This window comes from Camelus bactrianus, chromosome 3 (genome assembly GCF_048773025.1).
Source record: "Camelus bactrianus isolate YW-2024 breed Bactrian camel chromosome 3, ASM4877302v1, whole genome shotgun sequence".
Lineage (NCBI taxonomy): Eukaryota > Metazoa > Chordata > Mammalia > Artiodactyla > Camelidae > Camelus > Camelus bactrianus.
The window spans coordinates 30,480,548-30,502,332 of record NC_133541.1 but is presented as its reverse complement, the minus strand read 5'-3'; the positions used below and the strand labels follow the sequence as shown (position 1 = coordinate 30,502,332).

Sequence of the window (21,785 nt, the reverse complement as noted above, 5' to 3'; positions counted from 1 at the left end):
CTCATGATTGTTGTTCGGACCCCCAAGACTAAATATATTACTTTAATGTATACAATGTACATGGATCTCTGAGAATTACCCATGAGGCTAAGCCCCATGCACCATGCCAACTCCTCTCTTAAAGTCCTAATGTTAAGCGTAAAGACAAGAATTTGCAACTGGTTATAAAAATAATATACCATTGTACTGACACAAATCAGTTCAAGTAAATAGGAAAAGCATGTATAATTTCTAAATGATTAAATAGTTCCAGGAATAAGTACCTATATGCATGTGCTGGCTACAGCATGCTGACCTCTACACTCTTGTACTATCCAAATTTCCTTTCACCTTTCCCATTCCTTCTGTGGTATAGGATCTATTTATGGCTTACAATATCTCTCCCCTTGTGCTTCCTAGTCCATTGCATTTCAATGGCCTGCAACCATTCTCAACTGTGTCCCATCAGACATATCAGACATATCTGGTACCCTGCTCAAAAACCTAAGTTACTGAGAACTAGGTGTATCTCTACCTCTACCTGATAAAACAGGATTTTTTTAGTGTAACCACACCAAAAATTAGTTTTTGCTTAAGTTTGTGAATGCCAGGTTCAAAACTTTAAAAATATATAATATTTGTTCTTTTTTTTCTTTAGGAAAAGTAGCTCTATTTCAAACTAAATTAACCATTCTGCTCTGCCCTAAGAAAAGCAAACAGAAAAACTAGATATGTGCTGTTTTATAAGCAGAGCATCTTTCAAACCATAACTTGGAATTGACAGAAATTCAATTTCTTCTTTATTTTCAGTCTTGTATGATTATGATGTTCATTACTATAATTCTTTATAATAATAGTCTCAATACAATGCAGAATTTTGAATAATCAAAGAGGACTTAATTACTTTCATTACATTCTACCTTCTTACTGAAGGTTATTAACTAAAAGAGTTGAAACTTAGTGCTTTCTGGGTAACTCTCTATTAGTAAAAAAAATAAATAAAAACAGAACATCCAATTTCCCCAAGTATTTCAGTTAGTCAAAATAGTCATGCATAGCTATAGTGAGATGTTGATCACAATTTGAACCAGTTAACCTGATAATCCTGAGTCAAACATTTAACCATTGTCAGTAAGGCCTGTACATAACAGTACAGACACCAGCATCCCTGATTACAGCCAAGAGGCTGATGGGAGGAGAGAAGTTGTCCGTCACTGTACATAAAGCATTTCAATGTCTGTAATACATAGGCACACACTGATTCCTGGGATCTTTATGCAATTCAACAAGTTTAAAAAGGAAGGGAATTATCTGAGTACATGGAGTTGGTACTATTATCTAAATTCATTCACTTAAACTGCTACCTAATAACTACAGTACCTCAGTATTTAACTTGTCCAAAACATAATTAGATATAGTGAATTATATGTAGTGAAACAATTATTGAAAGTAATATGTGGTGAATATCTACAATAAAATATGTAGTCGTTAGTATAGTAAAATAATTACGTATAGTAAAATACACAGATAAGAAATGTGCAATTTGATTTTGACAAATGTATACACCATGTAAACAACCAAGGTAACAAAAAATCCCCATAAACCTCAAAAGTTCTTTCTTTCCTCATTCCAGTTAATCCCTCTCTTTGTTCTTGAACATCAAATAAAAGAATCACATGGCATGACTCTTCTGTGCCAGACTTCTTTCATGCAACATAAAATTTTGGATTCGCTCACATTGTTATGTGCACCAGTAAACATGTGTGTGAAATTATAGTTTTTTGAATAAAAGCAGTGACCTTGAGTCTGTTATCCTGAATAAAAACAAAATTCTGAACCTATTGTTAGTTTTCTCCTACAGAATATTTTTATGTATATTTTTATTCAAGTATAGTCAGTGTACACTGTTGTGTCAATTTCTGGTGTATAGCACAGTACTTCAGTCATATAGGAACTTACATATATTTGTTTTCATATTATTTTTCACCATAAGTTACAAGATATCGAATATAGTTCCCTACGCTATACAGCATGAACTTGTTGTTTATCTATTCTCTCTCTCTCTCTCTCTCTCTAGATATATATATATAGATATATATATATCACTTAGTATCTGCAAATCTCTAACTCCTACAGAATATGATTTCTGCAGGAAATTCACTCTAATGGGAATGGGATTCCAGAATTACTACTCTTCTTTGAGACAATCAGCCCCAAAAGTGACTAAATAATTTTATCGTGACTCTTGTCATCCTAAAAAAAATAAGGGCAAAATATCAGCTTCCATTTCCATATTTCCTACATCTTTATCAAAAATAATGAAAACTTGTCCTCAACTTTCCCTTGAAATTTAAAGCACTCGTGTTTCAAATCAATAAATCCTTTCTTAAATGGTCATTTGTTGTCAATGTTTCAATGTGGCCAGTGTTGTTTTCCTGACTAGGTCGCTGCATTGCCAGCAAGTTGGAATGTAATGGAGAAAATGATTGTGGAGACAATTCAGATGAAAGGAATTGTGGAAGAACAAAAGCAGTGTGCTCATCGAAGTATAATCCCATCCCTAGCGTACAGTTGATGGGCACTGGGTATGTAACATCTTTTTATCATTTGAGGAGTAAAACCATCTCAGAACTGATAACTTGGAAGCAACCATAAGGCAATGAGACCCATCATCATCCACCTTCCTCACTCACCTCTTCCTATTCCCACCAGCCCTGTCTCACCTGACTCCCATGCTCACGCAGCATGTGACCATAATTCTCATTCTTAGGGAATAAAAGCGCATATTCACATTTAGTTAATAGCAGGCTATATTATGAAGACTTCACAAACATTAGTTGTTTTAATTCTCATATAGCCTTCTGACAGCTCTTGAGTGGATCAGGGCAAACTGGTGGGAGGCTAGCCAAGCTGGGATGTGCCAGAGTGTATTCCTGGATTCCTGAGGCTAGGTCTTTATTTTTTCTGGCCATCATTTCTTTTTTTTTTTAATTTTTTATTGAAGTATAGTCATTTTACAATGTTGTGTTAATTTCTGGTGTACAGTATAATATGAATTCATATTTTTAACATATATGTATATTTAGTGGAGTTACCAGGAATTGAACCTAGGACCATATTGCATACTAAGCATGTGTTCTACCACTGAGCTATACCCACCCCCTTTTGGTTTCCTGGGGCAAGGTCTTGAAAGTGTGTGTACCTACTCAGAAATGCATAGTCTCCTCATCTGTATGTTGGATGACTATGATTTGAGGTTCTGTCCTATAGATTCCAAATTCGAGTTGATTTCAATGAGAGTGAGTCAACATCTTCTTCTTCTCAATATGCAAATTGGTTTCCTTTTCCCTTCCCTGGAAGAAAACCTCAAACAAAAACTCCCGCTGATGATGGAAAAATAGGGTATCAGAAAAGGATGCTTGTGAGTGTACCGAAAGTGAAAACACTAAAGAAACAAAACCAATCATCAGTGAGAGGCGAGCCTTGAGCCAATAATGGAGACAAAGCCAGAAAGAAAGGAGTCAGGCAAACAGAAAAAAGAGGGTGATTAAAAAAAATAATAGTGTGGGAAAAATAGGAGAGTAAGAGGTGGAGTGAACACGGCTAGGGCTTCCAAAACTTACTCTCACGTGAACTCTGTGATGCATGGTTAGATCAGAACAGTTTAAAGGCAGAATGACAGGCCTGCATTACCATCTGTTCTACTTGACCAACTTACAAACCAGGAAACCGACCTCAGCAAGGTTGAGTAACCTATCCAAGTCTATCTAGTAAATGGAGGAACAGGATTCAAATCTAGACTTCAAAACCCAGGTTATTCCTATCATTTCATTCTGATTTGGAACAATATCCACCTTAGAGATGGCAATATACTAGAAGAAATTGTAGACCATGCAACCCTCCTCTCAATCTTTGAATAATGCTCAGAAATTCTAGTGTTCCTGTTTTAGATGATGAGGACACTGGAGGTTTGGCAAGGGATTCTAAATTCATTAGACTGAGCCATGTCTTAGAAAACTTGAGGAAATATAAGTCAATGAAAGTAGAAGAGCTAAGCCTTAGTTGGAAGCATAAGAGAAACTAGTAAAGGTAATCTCTTGAACTCTCCTCTTCTCATACCTGGTAAAGAATTCTCCCTTCAATTTTTGGTCAGAAAGCAAATAGTTTGTTTTGGACTTCTGTTTTTAAGTCTTCACTTACACTGCCAACCCTTTATAAAATGAAACCTTGAAGCACCCAAGACAAACAGCAGCAGTTGCAAATACAACCTCTTTTCATTAGAACAAAAACTAGAAGCTGTTGGACCAGATTCAAGGACAGCAGTAAAATGGAACAATCATCAGTCTGAAAGTAAGAGGAGCCATATTCTAGACCTACTTCTGCCCGAACTTACTACATCGTAACCAAGTAATTGAACATCTCTGTGTGTTGGATGACTACAAACTGCTTTGAGGTTCTGTCCTAAGAACTCCTACTTAGAGTTGATTTCAATGAGAACGTTTCAACAGCATTTTCTTATCAATGTACAGAAGTGGTTTCCTGTTTTCCTTTCTTTGGGAGAAAAACTCAGCCAAAAACTCCCACTGTTAATCAAGTTTTCTAATGTTCTGATTGATTAGGGGTGACATTACAAACTCACCTCTTGTTCAGTTGGTCGAGACTCTAGAGTCACAGATGGGGAGGACCACATGCTCTGTGTACTTTGGCAGAAGAGCTGTGTGGCCCTCTGCCAACCAGAACTCTTGTCCCAAGGATTCTCAGAAATGAGCAAAACCTGCTGGCTCAGGGACAGCCAGTCCTCTCCTCGCCTCCCCAGGGAGTGAGAGTTTTGAAAGCTGCTTACTGGAATCTCTTTCTAATCCACTGGCTTTGGAATCTCTGCCTGCACCTGACACATTTCTACCCAAAAATGTTAGCTTCCTGGGTGACTGTACCTCTTTTTAAATATTGTCTCTCCAAGAAAGAACTTAAAAAAATACCAACATTGCTACTTTGTCAACATCAGTCACCAGGTCTTAAACCTGAAACAAGAATCTGGCAACAATCGCATGTTGTTTATTTTTAATCAGGCTCAGCCAAGGTGCAAAGGCATATACACACACACACACACACACACACACACACACACAGATAGACGTGTGCACACACACATATACACATATCAATACATGAACATGCATGCAGATTTATATGTGTATATGTAAAATTTTTAATTAAATTCAAAAAGTTACAAAATATAACACTTAAAGCCAAATTAGATAAAAATACTTTAGAAATCTAAAATATTAAAAGCCATAATGTATTTGAAACCCGAAAATATTTAAAGTCAACTTAAATGCCACACTGAAGAGGAGAAAGAATAGAGCTGAAAATTGTGCATAGTTGACTTCACTTCCAAAAAGTTCCTCAAGGTGTGCCCCCACAGAGCCACCTCCACAAAAACCCTATCTTCAGGTTCTCTGCTGCAAGCAGCTGCTACCTTCAGAGATTCCTCGTGACCTGGGAGCCATTTTTTCCTAGACCTTTCTTGTTTGTGACAAACGTAAAAGCACATTGTATAAGGCAGTATAAGGTCAACGGTTCTTTTTCCCTCAGTGATGTCCCAGCTCAAAAAAGGTCTGAGTCTTACACACCTGTGTTTGCCATACTAACTTAAGTACTTTGGGAAGTTTTTTCTAAACCAATTCCTCCTGCTTCCTCCCTCAAATACTCATTGATTCAAATTCAAATATGGTTAAGAATTTGACTTTGAGATGCACTTTACTGAACCCACTATTTTTTTTAACAGTTTTATTGAGATAAGACTCACACACGCGTTCTCGTCCAGTGTACCTCTTTTATTCTCACGCTACTGCTACACTCACAATTCTGACACGAGATGTGACGGGGAGGGTTTCCTTCCCAAGCAAGTCTCTGTGACACTAGATGGTTGTCCTGTAATTTAACTGAATCTCAACACAATGTAACTGGAGATGGTGTCAGATCACATAGGGTAAGGGCTCAGTCCCACAAGACTGCACCCACCCCTCCGACATCAGATGCCAATTGCAAGTTCAGGTTTTCACCTGTGCTTCTGACACGTCAAAGTTTCCCACCACCCCCTCCTTGGGTCTGATTAATTTTTAATAGCTGCTTACAAAAATCAATAAAACAATTTACTTACATTTACCAGTTTACTGTCAAAGGATATGATAAAGGATACAGACAAACATCCTGTTGGGAGAGATGTGTAGGGCAAGGTAAATGGGATGGGGTGTGGGGCTTCCATACCTTCTTTGGGCACCACTCTCCCTGCACTTCCATGTGCCCACCAATCGGGAAGCTCTCTGAACACCATACTGAGGGGATTTTTATGAAGACTTTATTACATAGACATGATCAAACATTATCTCCATTTCCATCCCTTTTCCCCTCTCTGTAGAATGGAAGGTAGGGCTGAAAATTCCAAGCTTTGATTCATGGCATGATCTTTCTGGTGACCAGCCCCCATCCAGAACCCACCAAGAGTCTCCTTACTGGAACAAAAGACACTGCTATCACCCAAGAAATTCTGAGGGATTTAGGAACCCTGTGTCAAAAACTTTGATGTCAAAGACCATATATTAGAATAAAAGATGCTCTTAGTGCTCTTATCACTTAGGAAATGACAAGGATTTGGGGAGCTCTGAGCCAAGAACAGGGACAGAGACCATTATATATACTTTCTATTATCTCTTCATGTGTAATCCCGCATTAGCAAATTTTTGACACAAAACTTTTTTTTTCACAGAATACATACTAGTATCTATGACAATTTGGAAAACAATTAGCATTGTTTTTAATCTACCACAAAACAATTTCTTGAACACTTGATTTGTGCTTAAGCTAATTAATCTCTCTGTGCTTCAATTTCTTCATTTGTAAAATGGGTATAATCATTACATCTACATCACACGGTTATCATAAATATTAAATAAATATAATAATATTTAATATAAATAAAAAGTGCTAGACTTATGGTAAATATTATGTAAACATTTTTAAAATAACTTTTCAATATTATTATAATTATTAGTAAAAGCAATAATAATATTATAATTCTATTAAAATATTGCTATTGCTATTTCATTATTAGCTCTCTGTAAGAATTACTTTACTGTATTAGATTGAAGAAAGTGGACCTAGAATGGCATTAATTATGTAATAACTTATTTCATAACCTGCTTCCAAAGTTTGTGTGGGTTTTGTAAGTCATGAAACAATTATAAACCCAAATTTTATTTCCTATTGAAAGTCCAGAACAATTTAATAAGTGGAATATGGGGATTTTAAAAGAGCCAGAGGGGCTGACTTTTGCCTACCAGCCCTTTCTGGCTGCCTCACCATAAAATAGAAGAAATAGGCTTTCCTTCAAGTCATTTTTCATGAGTCAAAAATGTCTAAGAGAAGAATTTCTCTCATATAAATACAGTAAATTTTAAAGATTGCTCTACATCTATTGAATTCTTAAAAATTACTTTGTTTCTTAGGTTTCATCTTCTGGCAGGAGAGCCCAGAGGAGAAGTCCTTGATCATTCTTTCACTGGAGGAATATGTAAAACTGTCAAAAGCAGTAGAGCAAGTAATCCACAACGTGTTCCGGCCAATCTCGAAAACGTCAACTTCGAGGTACAACAACCTGTCATGCATGGTAGCGCTCCAAATGCCAGTGGTGATTATAAGCTCAATTTCCAACGAAAAAACGGTAATGAAGGAAGGGACAGAATAAAACGGTAATGAAAATTTTTAATCACCTGTTATGTGTTGGTGTTTAATCCTCCCACAACCCAATGAGGTCAGTGTTATTATCAATTTACAGATGAAAAATAAGGAAACTAGTGGGGAGGGTATAGCTCAGTGGTAGAGTGTGTGTTTAGCATGCATGAGATCCTGGGTTCAATCCCTAGTATCTCCAATGATAAATAAGTAAATCTAATTACCTCCCCCCTCAAAAAAATTAAAAATAAAATAAAATTATTTTTTTAAAAATAGCGAAGGAAACTAATTTGTCCAAAGTTAAACAGCTAGTAAGTAGTGGATTAGAGACTTAAGCACAGCTTTCCCAAATTTCAGAGTCCATGCTTTCTCCGTGAACATACAACTGCAACATATCTCCATTCAGATAGATGGTTTGGCTTACTCAGAGTTTTCTCCTACAGTAGTTAGTTCTCTCAGATAACCACAAAATTTAGACATCAAAGAGTGCCTGGCTTCTAAAAACATATCACCATGAATCAAAGGATAACGGAGGTAGTTCTTCCTTCCTATTTTATTAGTTGATTTCATTTTCCATTTGCTTTCCCGCGTGGTATCGAGCAGCGGACTACATATGCTGTGAACCTAGCCCAGTGCCTTGCACATGGTAAATACTCCATCCTTGTTGAATTAGTTCAACAATTAAATTAGTAAACAATTTATTTCTTTTAATTTATGATAAGAGAAACAGGAAAGACATGATTTTGATGGTTATATCCATGCATACAAATTTGGCACGCTAGAGAGAATTTCAGAAAGCCTAATGGTTTCTGAAATCACTTTTTAGAAAGAATGAGTTCAGCAAAAGTCATTCAATCCTTTCTTAAAAAAAAAAAAATCTTTTATATCAGTATAAACTCAGGCATTTTCCAACCTGATAAACTTAATTCAAAACCATTTAATATATATTAATGGATGTGGGGAATGTTCTTGCGGTCCAGCTGCCAAATTCAAACACCTTTTGGGAGTTTACCCTGAGAAGTCCCATCTCTGCCTGGAGGTATATGTCACAAGAGGAACAAGTGACTCTGACCAGGTAAAGAAACGACCTACTATCTCCCCACAGACCCAGAAGATGCTAACCCCAGAAGGCCCTCCACCACCAAGGGAGGTGAAAAAGCTTTGCTGGTATGCAAATAGGAACTCAGAAGAGACATTGTTCCAAAGAAACAATAACATCAAAAATTTTGTCACAATGGAAGATGTATTTTCTTCTTAAATGTACTGTATTGGATAGACTTCACAGACAGAGCTAAAACCCAAATGTTTGCATATAATGTTATGTTGGAAGATGCTCTCCAGCTCCTGAACAACCAATCCACAAGCTTACTTTCAAAATACAATAATTTCCCCAAAAAACATACTGCCTACGTCCTCAGCAAGTATCTATTTTATAGAGTTTTACAAGTAACACATGTTAAGCTCAGCGCATGAGAGCAAACACATGCTTAGATAACACTTCACACTTACGTGATGCTTTAGAGTTTTCAGAGCACTGGGATGTGGTGTTTTCCTCAATTCCCATAACAACCTCCCCAGAAAGAGAAAATTATTTATGTCCATCTTACAAATAAGAGATTTAGGATCACTGAAGTTAGAAACTTTCTCAGAGTAACTGCAGCAAGTAAATGGCACCACAGAATTAGACCTCCTGGCTCCAGGCTCCTGGTCCACTGTGGCCTGTGCTACATGAAACCTTGACAGTGATATCAAGAAAGATATTGATGACTGTTCAATTTGTGCCAGGCCTTAGTCCTTTCATAAAGTATCATTTAGAAGGTATCACCTGTGAGGTTCACCAATGGTGTGCCAGCGCCAGCTCTTCCAGGTTATAAAAGTCAACTGTTAAATTTTCAGGATTTTTGCAATCTGATTATTAAACGTAGCCATTATTAAGTATTAAGTATATAATCTTATGATGAATTAAAGATATCAAAAAAAGGGATGATAATTACTCAAAATGTATCACTTCTCAATTATTTTGCCGCATTTGACAATTATTCTATGCTTTTGAGGTTACTAACATCTATTGTGTCTGTATCATAAAAATACTGTATAGCAATTTCCTATTGTGTAGCTCTTTCCAAGCTTGAATTCAGGGACATCAGCATAGGTAGCTTGAAATCAGCTGTGGCAGGAATATATATACCATGAGAAAAAGCAAGTGCTATAGTAAATCACAGTGGTTTCGCCTCCTTATCAGAGAGTTGGTTGTTAAACATTTACCAGCAGAATGCAGAATCCACTCACGTAGCGTGGCAACCCAAGCCTGCGTGGCAAGTTACACCAGGAAATACAGCCTGAAAACCCTCATTCAGAAGAAAGCAGACTCATTTCATGATCCAGGTAGTTCTAAAACTTGTCCAACCTTCAGAAGCTGCCTGAGCTGATCTCTAACTATATGTCATTGAGTTTTAGATAATATTCAACTGCTGAGGAAGGTCATGGTGCTATTTCTGCAAACAAAGATTTGGAAATGACTAGACCCAAGGTCACAAGCTATTGGTTTACTTTCCACTGATCTCTGTATTGCTTCGTTCATGCCATTAAGAGACAGCTGTGCAAATCTAAGCTATTCCTTGTGGAAAACAATAGAGGAGGAGAAATTTAGCAGGCACCTGACTTCCTTTCTTCTACAGCACAGGAGCATACTGAGACAGATGAAATAATGGGGTGGGTGGTACACAAAGGTTAGAGAGGGCTCCTGAAATGAAGGCAACTGAACAGAAGTGAGAATGGAAGACCCTAGGAAGAATTCTGCCCCTTAGGGATTCCCCCAGTGCTAAATGCAGAGCTCAATCACCATAAGATCCCTGTACCAATCCCCTGAGTTGTACCAGTTACTCAGGAATCCTTCTCTCTTTTCTTTGAAGTCACTGCTTGCTCTTGGCCGTGTGCTAAGCATTTGCTGTCACCACAAACTGCAGAGTGTAGTTACCACTAGTAGTATGTAAATCAGGGATTAAAACCTTTTCCCCCAGGGTTTGTTTAACATCTCTTCCTGGGAAAATTGAGGGAAATGAAACTTATCAGAGCCTTCCTTACACATCACTAAAAGAACTCATCTTCCTCCTTTTAAAAGTTGACTTGGCTTTCTATATTACTGTTCATGGAAATGCATTCCCATTCTCTCTCTCTCTCACATATACATCTACTTGGTTGACAACTGCTGTTGATGTATCTCCTAAATATCTTTCAAATCCACCAGTTTCTCTCTATTCAGCCACCACTCCCCCAGACCTGGCCATTCTCCTGTCTCACTTGGCTTCTGGCAACAGTTTTTTTTAACTGCTCTCTTTGCCTCTACTTTAGTTAGCGATAGTTAATGTGATCTTTGCAAAACAAATGTAATGGTTACATTCCCAATTTTTCATTCAACTAATATTTTTATGGAACTTATTAGATGCAAAATCCTGCCTTTAGAATTTCATCCACACCCTTTAGCAGGATATACAAGGCCTGGCCCCAGTCTCCCGGCTCAATCTAACTTTTCAGTGCTGCTCACTTCTAAACCTGCCCTCCCACCAAGCTAATATATGTGGTCAGATTTTCTCTGAGCTTCTGCCCAGGATACCCAATGCCCGCTCCTTACATGCAAATATCTTTTTCTTTAAGCTAACTTATCTTATGTGAGAGCTCATTTACCAAACAAAATATTTATAGTCTGAGTTTTTTAGACAAATGGTAAAGATATGTCAGAAACTACATTAAAATATGATTGTACTGCTTTCCTGTTAATAGAGGAGCTTCATTTGCAGACACTTTAAATGCTAATTAGCATGCACAATCTCAAAGGAGCATTGAACTTTTGACAGTATCTTACTGTTGAGCAAGACTCTCCTGCAGCTGGATTATTTCTTTCCTTGACTAATTGTGTAATCTACTTAATTGTGGCGTGTGGTTTGCCTCGCAGTGCATTTTAATATTGAATATTTTAAAACGAGATTTTTCCATTGCAAACCAGACAAGCATTTTTAACATAAAGAAGTACTCTTTAGTCAATTTACTTTGCAATTTTTAAAAATATGTCCATTGTTCTCTTCTTATCAGCATAACCATAACAGGGATTTACTTTGTACTTGGAAAATACCTGCTCCACTCATAATTCAAGTCAAATCCCATTGGGTGTTTTTTTCTCTTCTTCCCAGACTCAGTTGATGAAAACTGATAACCACCTACTGGGCAGAACCAATCATTTGTCCTCTGTCTCAGACTTGGCCAGTGGATTGCTAATGCCGAACAGCTGAATGAGGCTAAGAGGGCAGAGATGGAACCAGAGCAGGGGAGGACAGGATCTGGTAGGCCTAGAAAGGCCTTAATTCTCTGAAAGATATCTTCAATTAGATTGTAAATGGATTTACCATATGATCCAGCAATCCTATTTCTGGGCACATATCCAGAGAAAACTCTAATATGAAAAGACACATGCACCCCAATATTCACAGCAACACCATTCACAGTAGCCAAGACATGGAAGCAACCTAAATGTCTATCAACAGAGGACTATGGTGTATATTTATACATATATGAATACTACTCAGCCATAAAAAGAATGAAATAATGCCATTTTCAGCAACCTGGATGGCTCGAGAGATTATCAAACTCAGTAAGCTAGAAAGAAAATGAAAAATACTGTAGACTATCACTTACATATGGAATCTTTAAAAATGACACAAATGAACTTATTTACAAAACAGAAACAGAATCATAGCCATAGAAAACAAAGTTATGGTTACCAGGAGGGTAAAGTAGGGGGGAGGGAAAAAAATGGAATTTTAGGATTTGCAGATACTAACTACTATATATATAATAGATAAACAACAACATCCTACTGCATAGCACAGGGAACTACATACAATGTCTTGTAATAGCCTATAATGAAATATGTATATATATATATATGTACAAATGAATAACTATGCTGTACACCAGAAATTAACAAACACTGTAAACCAACTATACTTCAGTAAAAATAAAATAGATTATAAATGGCATCAAATTCACAGACAGGTTAAAAATAGCCCTTGTTTCTTATCAACCCAATTAATTCTTAGTTTAGAGGCATTTCCTTGATGGAGACTTCCCTGGTATTTGCTGAGTTTTATAGTTACCTGTGGCAATCCCAAATTGGCAGCGTAACACTTCCAACATTAAACTAAGTGTCTGGGACTATCTTTCTCCCTCAGTAAACTACTGACTCCCTGAAGGCAGGGACTAACATGACTCCTTGTTCTCGAGCAAATTGGGCCCTCAACAAACATTTATTGAACGTATAAACAAATGATCCTTGCATTAGAGCTTCACAAGCAGCTCGCTTATTTCCTAAATCACGTGGATTTTTTTCTCTCCAGGTACAAACTGAAGAAGATGATTTGGAAACAGATTTCTACGAGGATTTAATTTCTCTTAAAGATGATACAGATCAACAAACCTCAGCTAACGGCCAGAGCCAGGGCTCTTTTCATGTACCGATATTTTATTCCTCAAAAAGAAGCCAGAGCGACACCTCTAATTCTGCCTTCAAACAAGCCATTCAAGCCTCCCACAAAAAGGTGATAATGGTTCCTAATCTTTTTATTCTTTCCTGAAAATTAACACCAATGCCAGGAATCATGCTGGGAGAAAGAGAGAGATTTTAATATCAAATGAGTAGGATTTCTAACATAGATTTAAATAGATTTACTTTTTTGTTGTTATATCCCCTTCAAAAGTAACAGAGGTGATATGTATAATAATCTCCCTTTTGCAAGCATTGGCTGTGCTTATGGTTGTGTTCTCTTTATTTTAAGTGAATTTCTTGTAAAACATGTGTAACAGAACATTGCTTTTCTAACGTGGTCTGACCATCCAGGGCCTTTGCTCGAGAAATTCAGCCAACTTATCTTTAGTATCCTCACTGAAATACTTGATCATATTTCTTCCGTCTTTAAATTTTCTTCCTCATTTAGCTTTGTTGCTGGTTTCCTGCTTCTTTGCTTTTGTGTTCTTTGTCACATTTCTGTTTACTCCTTTTTGTCCTTTTGCTCATTTTGGAAGTTCTACTAAATTGTTCAATCCTGCTGGTAGTTAACCTTTCTCTAGTTCACAAGCATAATTAAACCTGTTTTTCTTTTATCACGTGATGTAATATCTACAGCGCCCCTCAAAGGATGATTTACTTACATCCCATTCCCGCCATCTCCTTGAAAATATGTTTACATATCTGCTTCTCTTTCTCCACTATCATCACAGGCCTCCAAAACCTCAGTTTTATTGAGATAGTTCAAAATCTTTGTGTTCCAAGCTATTTCTAGGGTTCCTAGAAGGTTATCAGAGTAGATTTTTTTTAACACCATTTTTCAGATAAGTAAATTGAAGTCCACATTTTTTTATTTAAAGTATAGTCAGTTACAGTGTGTCAATTTCTGGTACACAGTACAATGTCCTAGTCATGTGACTATACATACATACACATATATTTGTTTTCATAGTCTTTTTCATTAAAGGTTATTACAAGATATTGAATATGACTCCTGTGCTATATAGAAGAAATTTGTTTTTTATCTATTTTTATATATAGCAGTTAACATTTGCAAATCTCAAATTCCCAAATTTATCCCTTCCTACCCCGCTTCCCCAGGTAACCATACATACATTTATTTTTAATTCAACAAGTATTTATCAAATACCTACCATCTGTCAGACACTACACTAAAGTCCAAGAAACGAAGTCAGTTCTATAATCTTACAATGAGTAAATGCCAGAGTTGAGAATTGAAGTCAGTTTGTCTAATTTTTGCCCACTATTTGCATCTATTACATTATACTTCAAGCTACTTCCTTATTCATTCATTCATTCATTTATTCATAATTTCACCAAACTCTGGAAAGAGTTCAGCTCTGGCAATATGAACATGTAAAAAAAGAGTAAAATAGATTCCTTTTATAACACAGATTGAGTTCACTTTTGAATGAACATACCATGCCCCTCACACTTACCAAATTATATTCTTAAGACAAGTTAGTGTCAGAATTACCAGGAAGTGAAAATACACCTCCCCAGGCCCTACTTTTAATTTACTGATTCAGAAAATCTGGGTTTGGGCATGTAATTCTAGCTCTTTTTTAAGTCTCCCAGCTTGCTCTGATATCATATCCAGGGTTAGAAATAACTGCCTAAAAACATAGTCAGAGATGGGGGTGGGGGAAAATGGAGGTGTTGAAAAATATAGATACACACACACACACACGATTTATATATGTGTATATATATATAAATCGTGTGTGTGTGATATATATATATATATATCAGTGCTATATATATATACCAGTCTCAACATTAAGATTTGCTTCACAAAATTGGTTTATAAATGTTTCAAACATGCTAGACAGCACTTGTAAAACCCTTATCTGTAGGTAAACAGCTGTTATTTGATCCTCTAATAATCTGCCCCAAAGTGGAAACATTCAAGCTATTCACGGTATTAGGTTCAAATACATGAATCTGTTGATATTCAACCATTTTTGACTTACCAGATTGTCAATTTCATATGGTTCAACCCCACATCTTTGGTTAGATCTGAACAGAATAAGGATATCTCAAGTTAAATAGAAAGCACTACTGCAACCCTCTTAGTATTCAAATAGTGAAAACCAGGTACCACAAGCTTAAAAATCAATCCAAGACCTTCAGTGGAGTTTAATGCTTTATTTATTTATTTTGTCAATCATAGATCTGTAAAAATAAAGTCAAAATACCAGTTATCTCAACAAGATTCAGTGCTTTGGGGACTTTACAAAATTGAACCAACAAAAAGATGGTTAAAACAAAGCATCTCATAGAATGTTGAAATAGACCATGCATGGTTAATAACCTACTGTCACATAACTTTGTAATCCAGAGTAGCCACTTCTAGCCATCATGCACTGACAAGTGAGGCACCATAGAGGTGCTTGTGCTAGGTTGAGCTACCAAACTGTCACTTGAATTTCCCACAATTTCATTTATAAATCAGCCTGGAAATTTTGAACCAACCATTTCAATGTCCAGATCCAAGCAGGCATTTCAGATATTCAGGGAGTGTACGTGCTTCTACCGCAAATCACAATGTCCCTTTACCTTTCCAAAGCCACACATCCATGACAAAATTCAAGTATTAAACTTAAAAACAGAATTAATGGACACTTAAAATTGAAAGCTCCACGAAGGCGTGTTTTTTCTGCCTTGTTCACATCTGTGTCCATAAATGTACTGAAGGCAGGAAGGTAGGTAGGAGAAAGGAAGAGAAGGAGGGAGGGAGAGAGAAAGGGAAAGAGAGGGAGGGGGACGAATGTTGCCTCTTCTTCAATCCTTATGGTTATTTTTTTTCTTCTGTGTGAGCAGTCATTCTATGCCATAATTATAGCACACAGTAAGATAGCTGTTTAATAACTTACAGCTATAATGAGTTAATTAAAAAATTTTAATAATTTGATTAATAAAGATCTTTGACTAAAAAATATTCCTCTCCCTTTTTTTTAACTTAAACAGTACAAATTGCTAAAATTAACAGTTAAAGTATATTTTAAAAATTTTAAAGGACAATAAAGATGTATATACCCATAAAACTCAGTGGCTATGGAGAAGGACAATTTGATGGAATGAAATTTGAGGCATAATACCAACTACCTAATCCTAAATTAACTTAATATAACAAGAAATGATTAAAGAAAAAATAACCTCCAAACAAATAGTTCTGCTTACAGATGGAGGAGAGAGAATACAAACAATTTTGTTTAACTTTACCCCCTATGTAGTTTTGAATCAGAGCATTTTGGAGTTGAAAGGGGTGTGAAACATCACAGATGAAGGCTGTGCAGCAGGTGACATTTCAGAGACAACGGAGGCCCGGAGAATTGACATACTTTTGCTTAGTTTGTGACAAAGCTATGACTTGAATATCAGTTGTGTAACCTCCAACTGAAAATTTACACAATCTTTTTTTAATTATTTGCAATAGCAAGGCTTTGTACATAAAAACTCAGTAAGGAAGCAGCCATGATTGACAATCAAGAAAAGAAAGATTGGAGGAGGGTGGATGTAGCTCACTGGTAGAGCTCATGCTTAGCGCACAGAAGGTCCTGGGTTCAATTCCCAGTACATCCATCTAAAAAGTAAGGAAAGGAAGCTTTACTTTTTTGATAATTGATCTTTTTTCAGTAGAGAGTATATGGTTCAGCCACACAATTTACATGACTGAGATCATCTTATACCTTTAGCACTTTGAACATCTTAGGAAAACATACTGGAAAATTAAATGAATATTAGCCTTTTGTATGTGGGAACATGCAAGGGAGGGTTAAAAATTGTTGTAATGCTATGGCTGGAATGAAACTCATAATAAACATTGAATGCTTGATACTTCAAGCTTTCATTACCTTTAATCATCATTTTTTTTTTTACTCTTCTCTTCCATTTAGGATTCCAATTTTATTAGGATCCATAAAGTGATAAAAGTCTTAAACTTCACAATGAAAACTAAAGATCTGCAGCTTTCTGATGTCTTTTTGAAAGCACTTAACCATCTGCCACTAGAATACAACTCCGCTTTGTACAGCCGGATATTTGACGACTTCGGGACTCACTATTTCACCTCTGGCTCCCTGGGAGGCGTGTATGACCTCCTCTATCAGTTCAGCAGTGAGGAACTAAAGAACTCAGGTTCGTTTTCTTCAACTCTCATTTTTTTTTAACTGATAAGATGGCATGTGACACATTTTTCTCTTTATCATTTTCGTTCTTATGCTTTACTGATTTTATTTTGACTCTGCTTTACTTCCAAAATGATATGCAGAGCAACCAAAAAGTACATACTCAAGGAAATAAAATAAAAATAGAAAACCCAGGCCAAAAAAAGAAGGAAAAATAAATAGGCTTAACCTCTTTGGGCATCAGCTTTGTCTCAGAATTTTCTGACATTTTGGAATATCCTAAGCTGCATAGTAGTGGAAACCTAAAGAGAGATGCATGCATTTGCCTCAAGAGAAACAAAATTTGTCTTGGAACTAATTTCTAAAAGATAACTTACTGATAGCACTTTTATAGGAGATAGCGATTCTATGAAATACTTACAGCAAATCCACTAGCTGTCTTTTTCTTTTCATAATTTTAACTAAAAGCCAAGGGCATAAGATGATAAAGCAATTAAGGATTGACAAGGGACAAGTTAATACGGGTCAGAGATGCACCTACTGGAGATAAGCCTTGAAACCAGATGGAAGCATTTCATTTGAGGAAAGGCTACAACTTTATAACTTGGGATATAATCAGTGATATTTTTCTGCTTCCCTGTAAAATAACAATATAAACCTTGGTTTTTAAATAAACCTTGGCCTCTTAAGTATTATCCTAAATTGCCAATATTACTTATTATTACAACATAAGCACTTCTGTATGGATTTGTTTTCAGGCTCCTGTGTGAAAGGACACAGGGTCCTTGTGATGAGTCTCTCATGTGTCTCTTGAGAACAGGGTTAGGAAAGTTATGGTAACCAGAACCCAACTGACCAAGTTCCCCAAATAAATCCAAACTCTTGATCATTTAGCTTTTATACAAAAGAAACTAGGAATTTATTTTAAAAGGCATCATGCCAACCTTGGGGGTCAAAAGTTTTGATCTCTCTGTTCTTTTTTTTAATTACTATTGAATATAATTGATTTACAATTTTGTGTTAGTTTCAAATGTACAGCAAAGTGATTCAGTTACACATAGATATATATTCTTTTTCAGGTTCTTTTCCATTTAGATTATTACAAAGATGTTGAATATAAATCCCAGTGCCATACAATAGATTCTTGTTGTTTGTGTATTTTATATACAGTAGTGTGAAAGGGGGAGGAGAAGGATAAATTAGGAGTTTGGGGTTAACAGAATCAATCCCTCTGTTCTTACATCTCTTTATGGCAAATACTACTGTGTTCATATGGCTTCCCTGGTCCTTCCAAACCCGAGTGATTACATGTCCCTCATGATCTGCTTTTAAAGAAGGGAGAGGGATAAATGTCTTTGAGAAGGATTTTCAGTAAGAAAGTCTTAAACACATTTTGCCTGACAGAGTTATTAAAATCCAAATGTGCTGCAATGGGCTTTCCACACTACCTGCTTCTTATGTTCCATTTCAGTTATCCTTTCCACCGGAGCAATGTTTGCTTGATGAATTTGATGTCTTCTGCCACTGAGAATAGCATCAACATTTACACAGAGTGAAAATGGTTAGGGGAAATCTCTGGCCCTTGACTTGATTTCATCTCACCCTTGGGATGAAATTATTCTGGTCACTGCTGCTGTAGCCCAGGGAATAATTTCTCACTTGATAAGCTATACTCATCATGCATTCACAGCAAAGCCTCTAAAGGCTTAGAGTGCAGGTCAGTTAAAGAACTATGTGAATTTTTAACCAACCATCCAGCATTTTAATAGTTGAAGCCCCATAACCAAAATGAAGAGTGATGAGCTGTACTTTCTTTCTGAAACATTCTCACCTTCCATCTCTTTCCCTATAAATAAAGGTAGAGACTTCAGACACGCAGATACACATACTAAGAGAAAGAAAGGGAGTTTGAGATGTGATAGAAAACTGGAAATACACAACCATACATAGCTATGCACACATACACACTATATTACAGGGTATAAATATACGTATGTATATTCAACAAGATGTATATTCTTATGTTCAATACTTTTACATATAACATATTCTTATAGTCATTAAGTATGTGTGTACATATATACACACACATAGATGTTTATACTTCTTTGAGTCACAGTAATAATATTGGCTCTTAATTTTAATGATGGTTAAGATGAAGCATATTCAGACATAAAGAAATCTCAATAAAATGGAATTCTCCAGTGGGTGTTCTTACCTGTTTTTGCCACTTTCTAGGTGAGTATATATTCTGGTCTCCCACCACCCTTTCCCTCTTTCTAGTCCTTCTCCCCTTGCTTAGCCATAATGTGGACATAGAGTTTAGGCTTAGTTTTTATGTGCTTTCTTCAATAAGAATATATCCCTTGTCATCAATTTTTTTAAAAATGACCTGAATACTTGCTAGTACTTTCTCTAGTGCAAGAAGAATAAAAGAAAATCAAACTGCTTTTTATTTGCATCCTTTGATTTATTCCTCTATTGTTCAGTATGCCCTAGCCAACTTAAAACCTCAAATAAAAGTGGACATTGCTTCAGTGTGCAAGGTAAAACGAATTTCAGGAATCTCCCAGTGGAAAAATCAAACAATTAAAACATCATAATATGTGAGATGGTCGTTTTAAGGTCCCTTTCCTGGGAAGTCATTTTCTGCTCTGAACTGGAGGAGAAAAACAATACAGTCCACTATCTATCAGTGTGACATTTTTGATTAACCCTGCTGCCCTTTGCCCAGTCAGAGTTGCTGAGGACATTTCTGAAATAGTCATCCCTATGCCCTATCCGAAGGACACTCAGGTTTGAGAGGCCAAGGGCTCCAGCATCAAGCAGGTCCTTTGTCAGTGTGGACAGAGGTCAGGCACAAGCCCCAGGACATCCTGCAGGGAAGAAAGATCGGTACCGAAACTCACTGATAAAGCCTTGATATTTCCATCACCACATGACCAATGCCATGATTCCTAAGAGAGATTCATCATTCAAATCTTGAAGGATTCTCCTACAACCCTCAGAAAATGAAATTAACCAAGTTTACTGTTAATTAATTATGCCATTGTCAATGAATTGGTCACATACAATTTAATTTTCACTTATAAATAATAAAAACCTTATGAAAGAATGAGACAAGTATAGGAGTCATGCTTACAGAAGCGTAAAATTCCTCACATGGCCTAAACATTAGGCCCATCTAGAAGAACAATACTAGCAGAACAAAACGAGTCGTATTTATTCAGCTTGACCGAAACAGCCATCTTTTCTGTTAGAGTTAAAAGTGCAAGGTAAGCATGATGTCTTCAAAGTAAGAATTTTTCACTTCCAACCTGTAATACATCTCTTTGAATGTGTCAGACTACTGAAAAAGCTGTGAAGTAGGCAGACCCCATCCCCACTATTCAGCCTCACTCTTCAGTGACCTGTGCACTGAGGGTTAGATTTGAGGATCACACTCAAACTGGGCCTCAAACTCTGAATACACTCTTCCCTGCCCATTATAATGGGCAACCATAAGTATCAATATTTCATAAACTATTTTGCTTAAAGGTGTTTAAGAGCTTGTATAATAGCTCTGTCTCTCATGTGCTTGTATTTTACAAGGAAATTTTTAAGCATGAAAAAAACTGGACTCTAATTTGGTGTTTCAGGTAGCAGGTCTGGTGACTTGGGGAGATGTTAAGGGAAAAGAAACACTGATTCTCCTCAGATTACCCCAGAGAGGAAGTACCAACTCAGCCTTCAACCAGCCAGACCTGTTTCCCTACACTATGTCCCACTCAGGCCCTGACATCCATATAGATTTTGAAGTCACTGAGAAGAATGGCAAGCATTGGGGTGGGAAAGATTGATTCAGATACCAAAATCTTCAATAAATGATGCTTGGAAGTTTTAAAAGACAAGAACAATGAGGACCAAAGGTACTAGAACTGGATGTCTTGAGCCTCAGAGCATCAGGAGTTTTACAAGACTTAGAAAACTGTGGAGAGTCATCCTGTGAAGGAAGCACTGGGCAACTAGGAAGATATTAACTCCAGCTCCTATACCTGAAGAGGCTGGGAATGAGGCAGGAGCAACCTTCTTTAGAGGTGGAAGTGGAGTGAACAGCTGGGTCAGGGAGAGGACGCATAGACAAGGATGAGCATGCATGTTCAGGGAATGAGACATGACAAACAAGATTGACATTTTAGGTGGTGAACAGGGGAAAAAGTGAAGTGGACTCATTTCTCACAGAATCAGCTGTGGCCCCAAAAGAAGACCTGATAGTGGGACACCTAACAGAGCATGTGTCCATCTCTTGATTGGCCGGGCTGTATGGTGGCCGTGGCTGGTAGATGGACAAGCTTGGAGGGTTATTGTGTGTAGGCAACAGGGAG

The 21,785-nt window shown here is 36.8% G+C and overlaps 1 protein-coding gene across 2 annotated transcripts in view; it reads left to right on the top strand.

The window, feature by feature from the left end:
• C6 (complement C6) overlaps positions 1–21,785 on the top strand; it is a 67,005-nt gene that overhangs the window by 19,356 nt on the left and 25,864 nt on the right. For both annotated transcript variants that reach the window (XM_074357549.1, XM_010957347.3), the window contains exons 5-8: positions 2,423–2,564; positions 7,488–7,626; positions 13,104–13,304; positions 17,191–17,431. In XM_074357549.1, the coding sequence (XP_074213650.1) occupies positions 2,423–2,564; positions 7,488–7,626; positions 13,104–13,304; positions 17,191–17,431 (723 nt within the window). The remainder of the gene's footprint in view (positions 1–2,422; positions 2,565–7,487; positions 7,627–13,103; positions 13,305–17,190; positions 17,432–21,785) is intronic.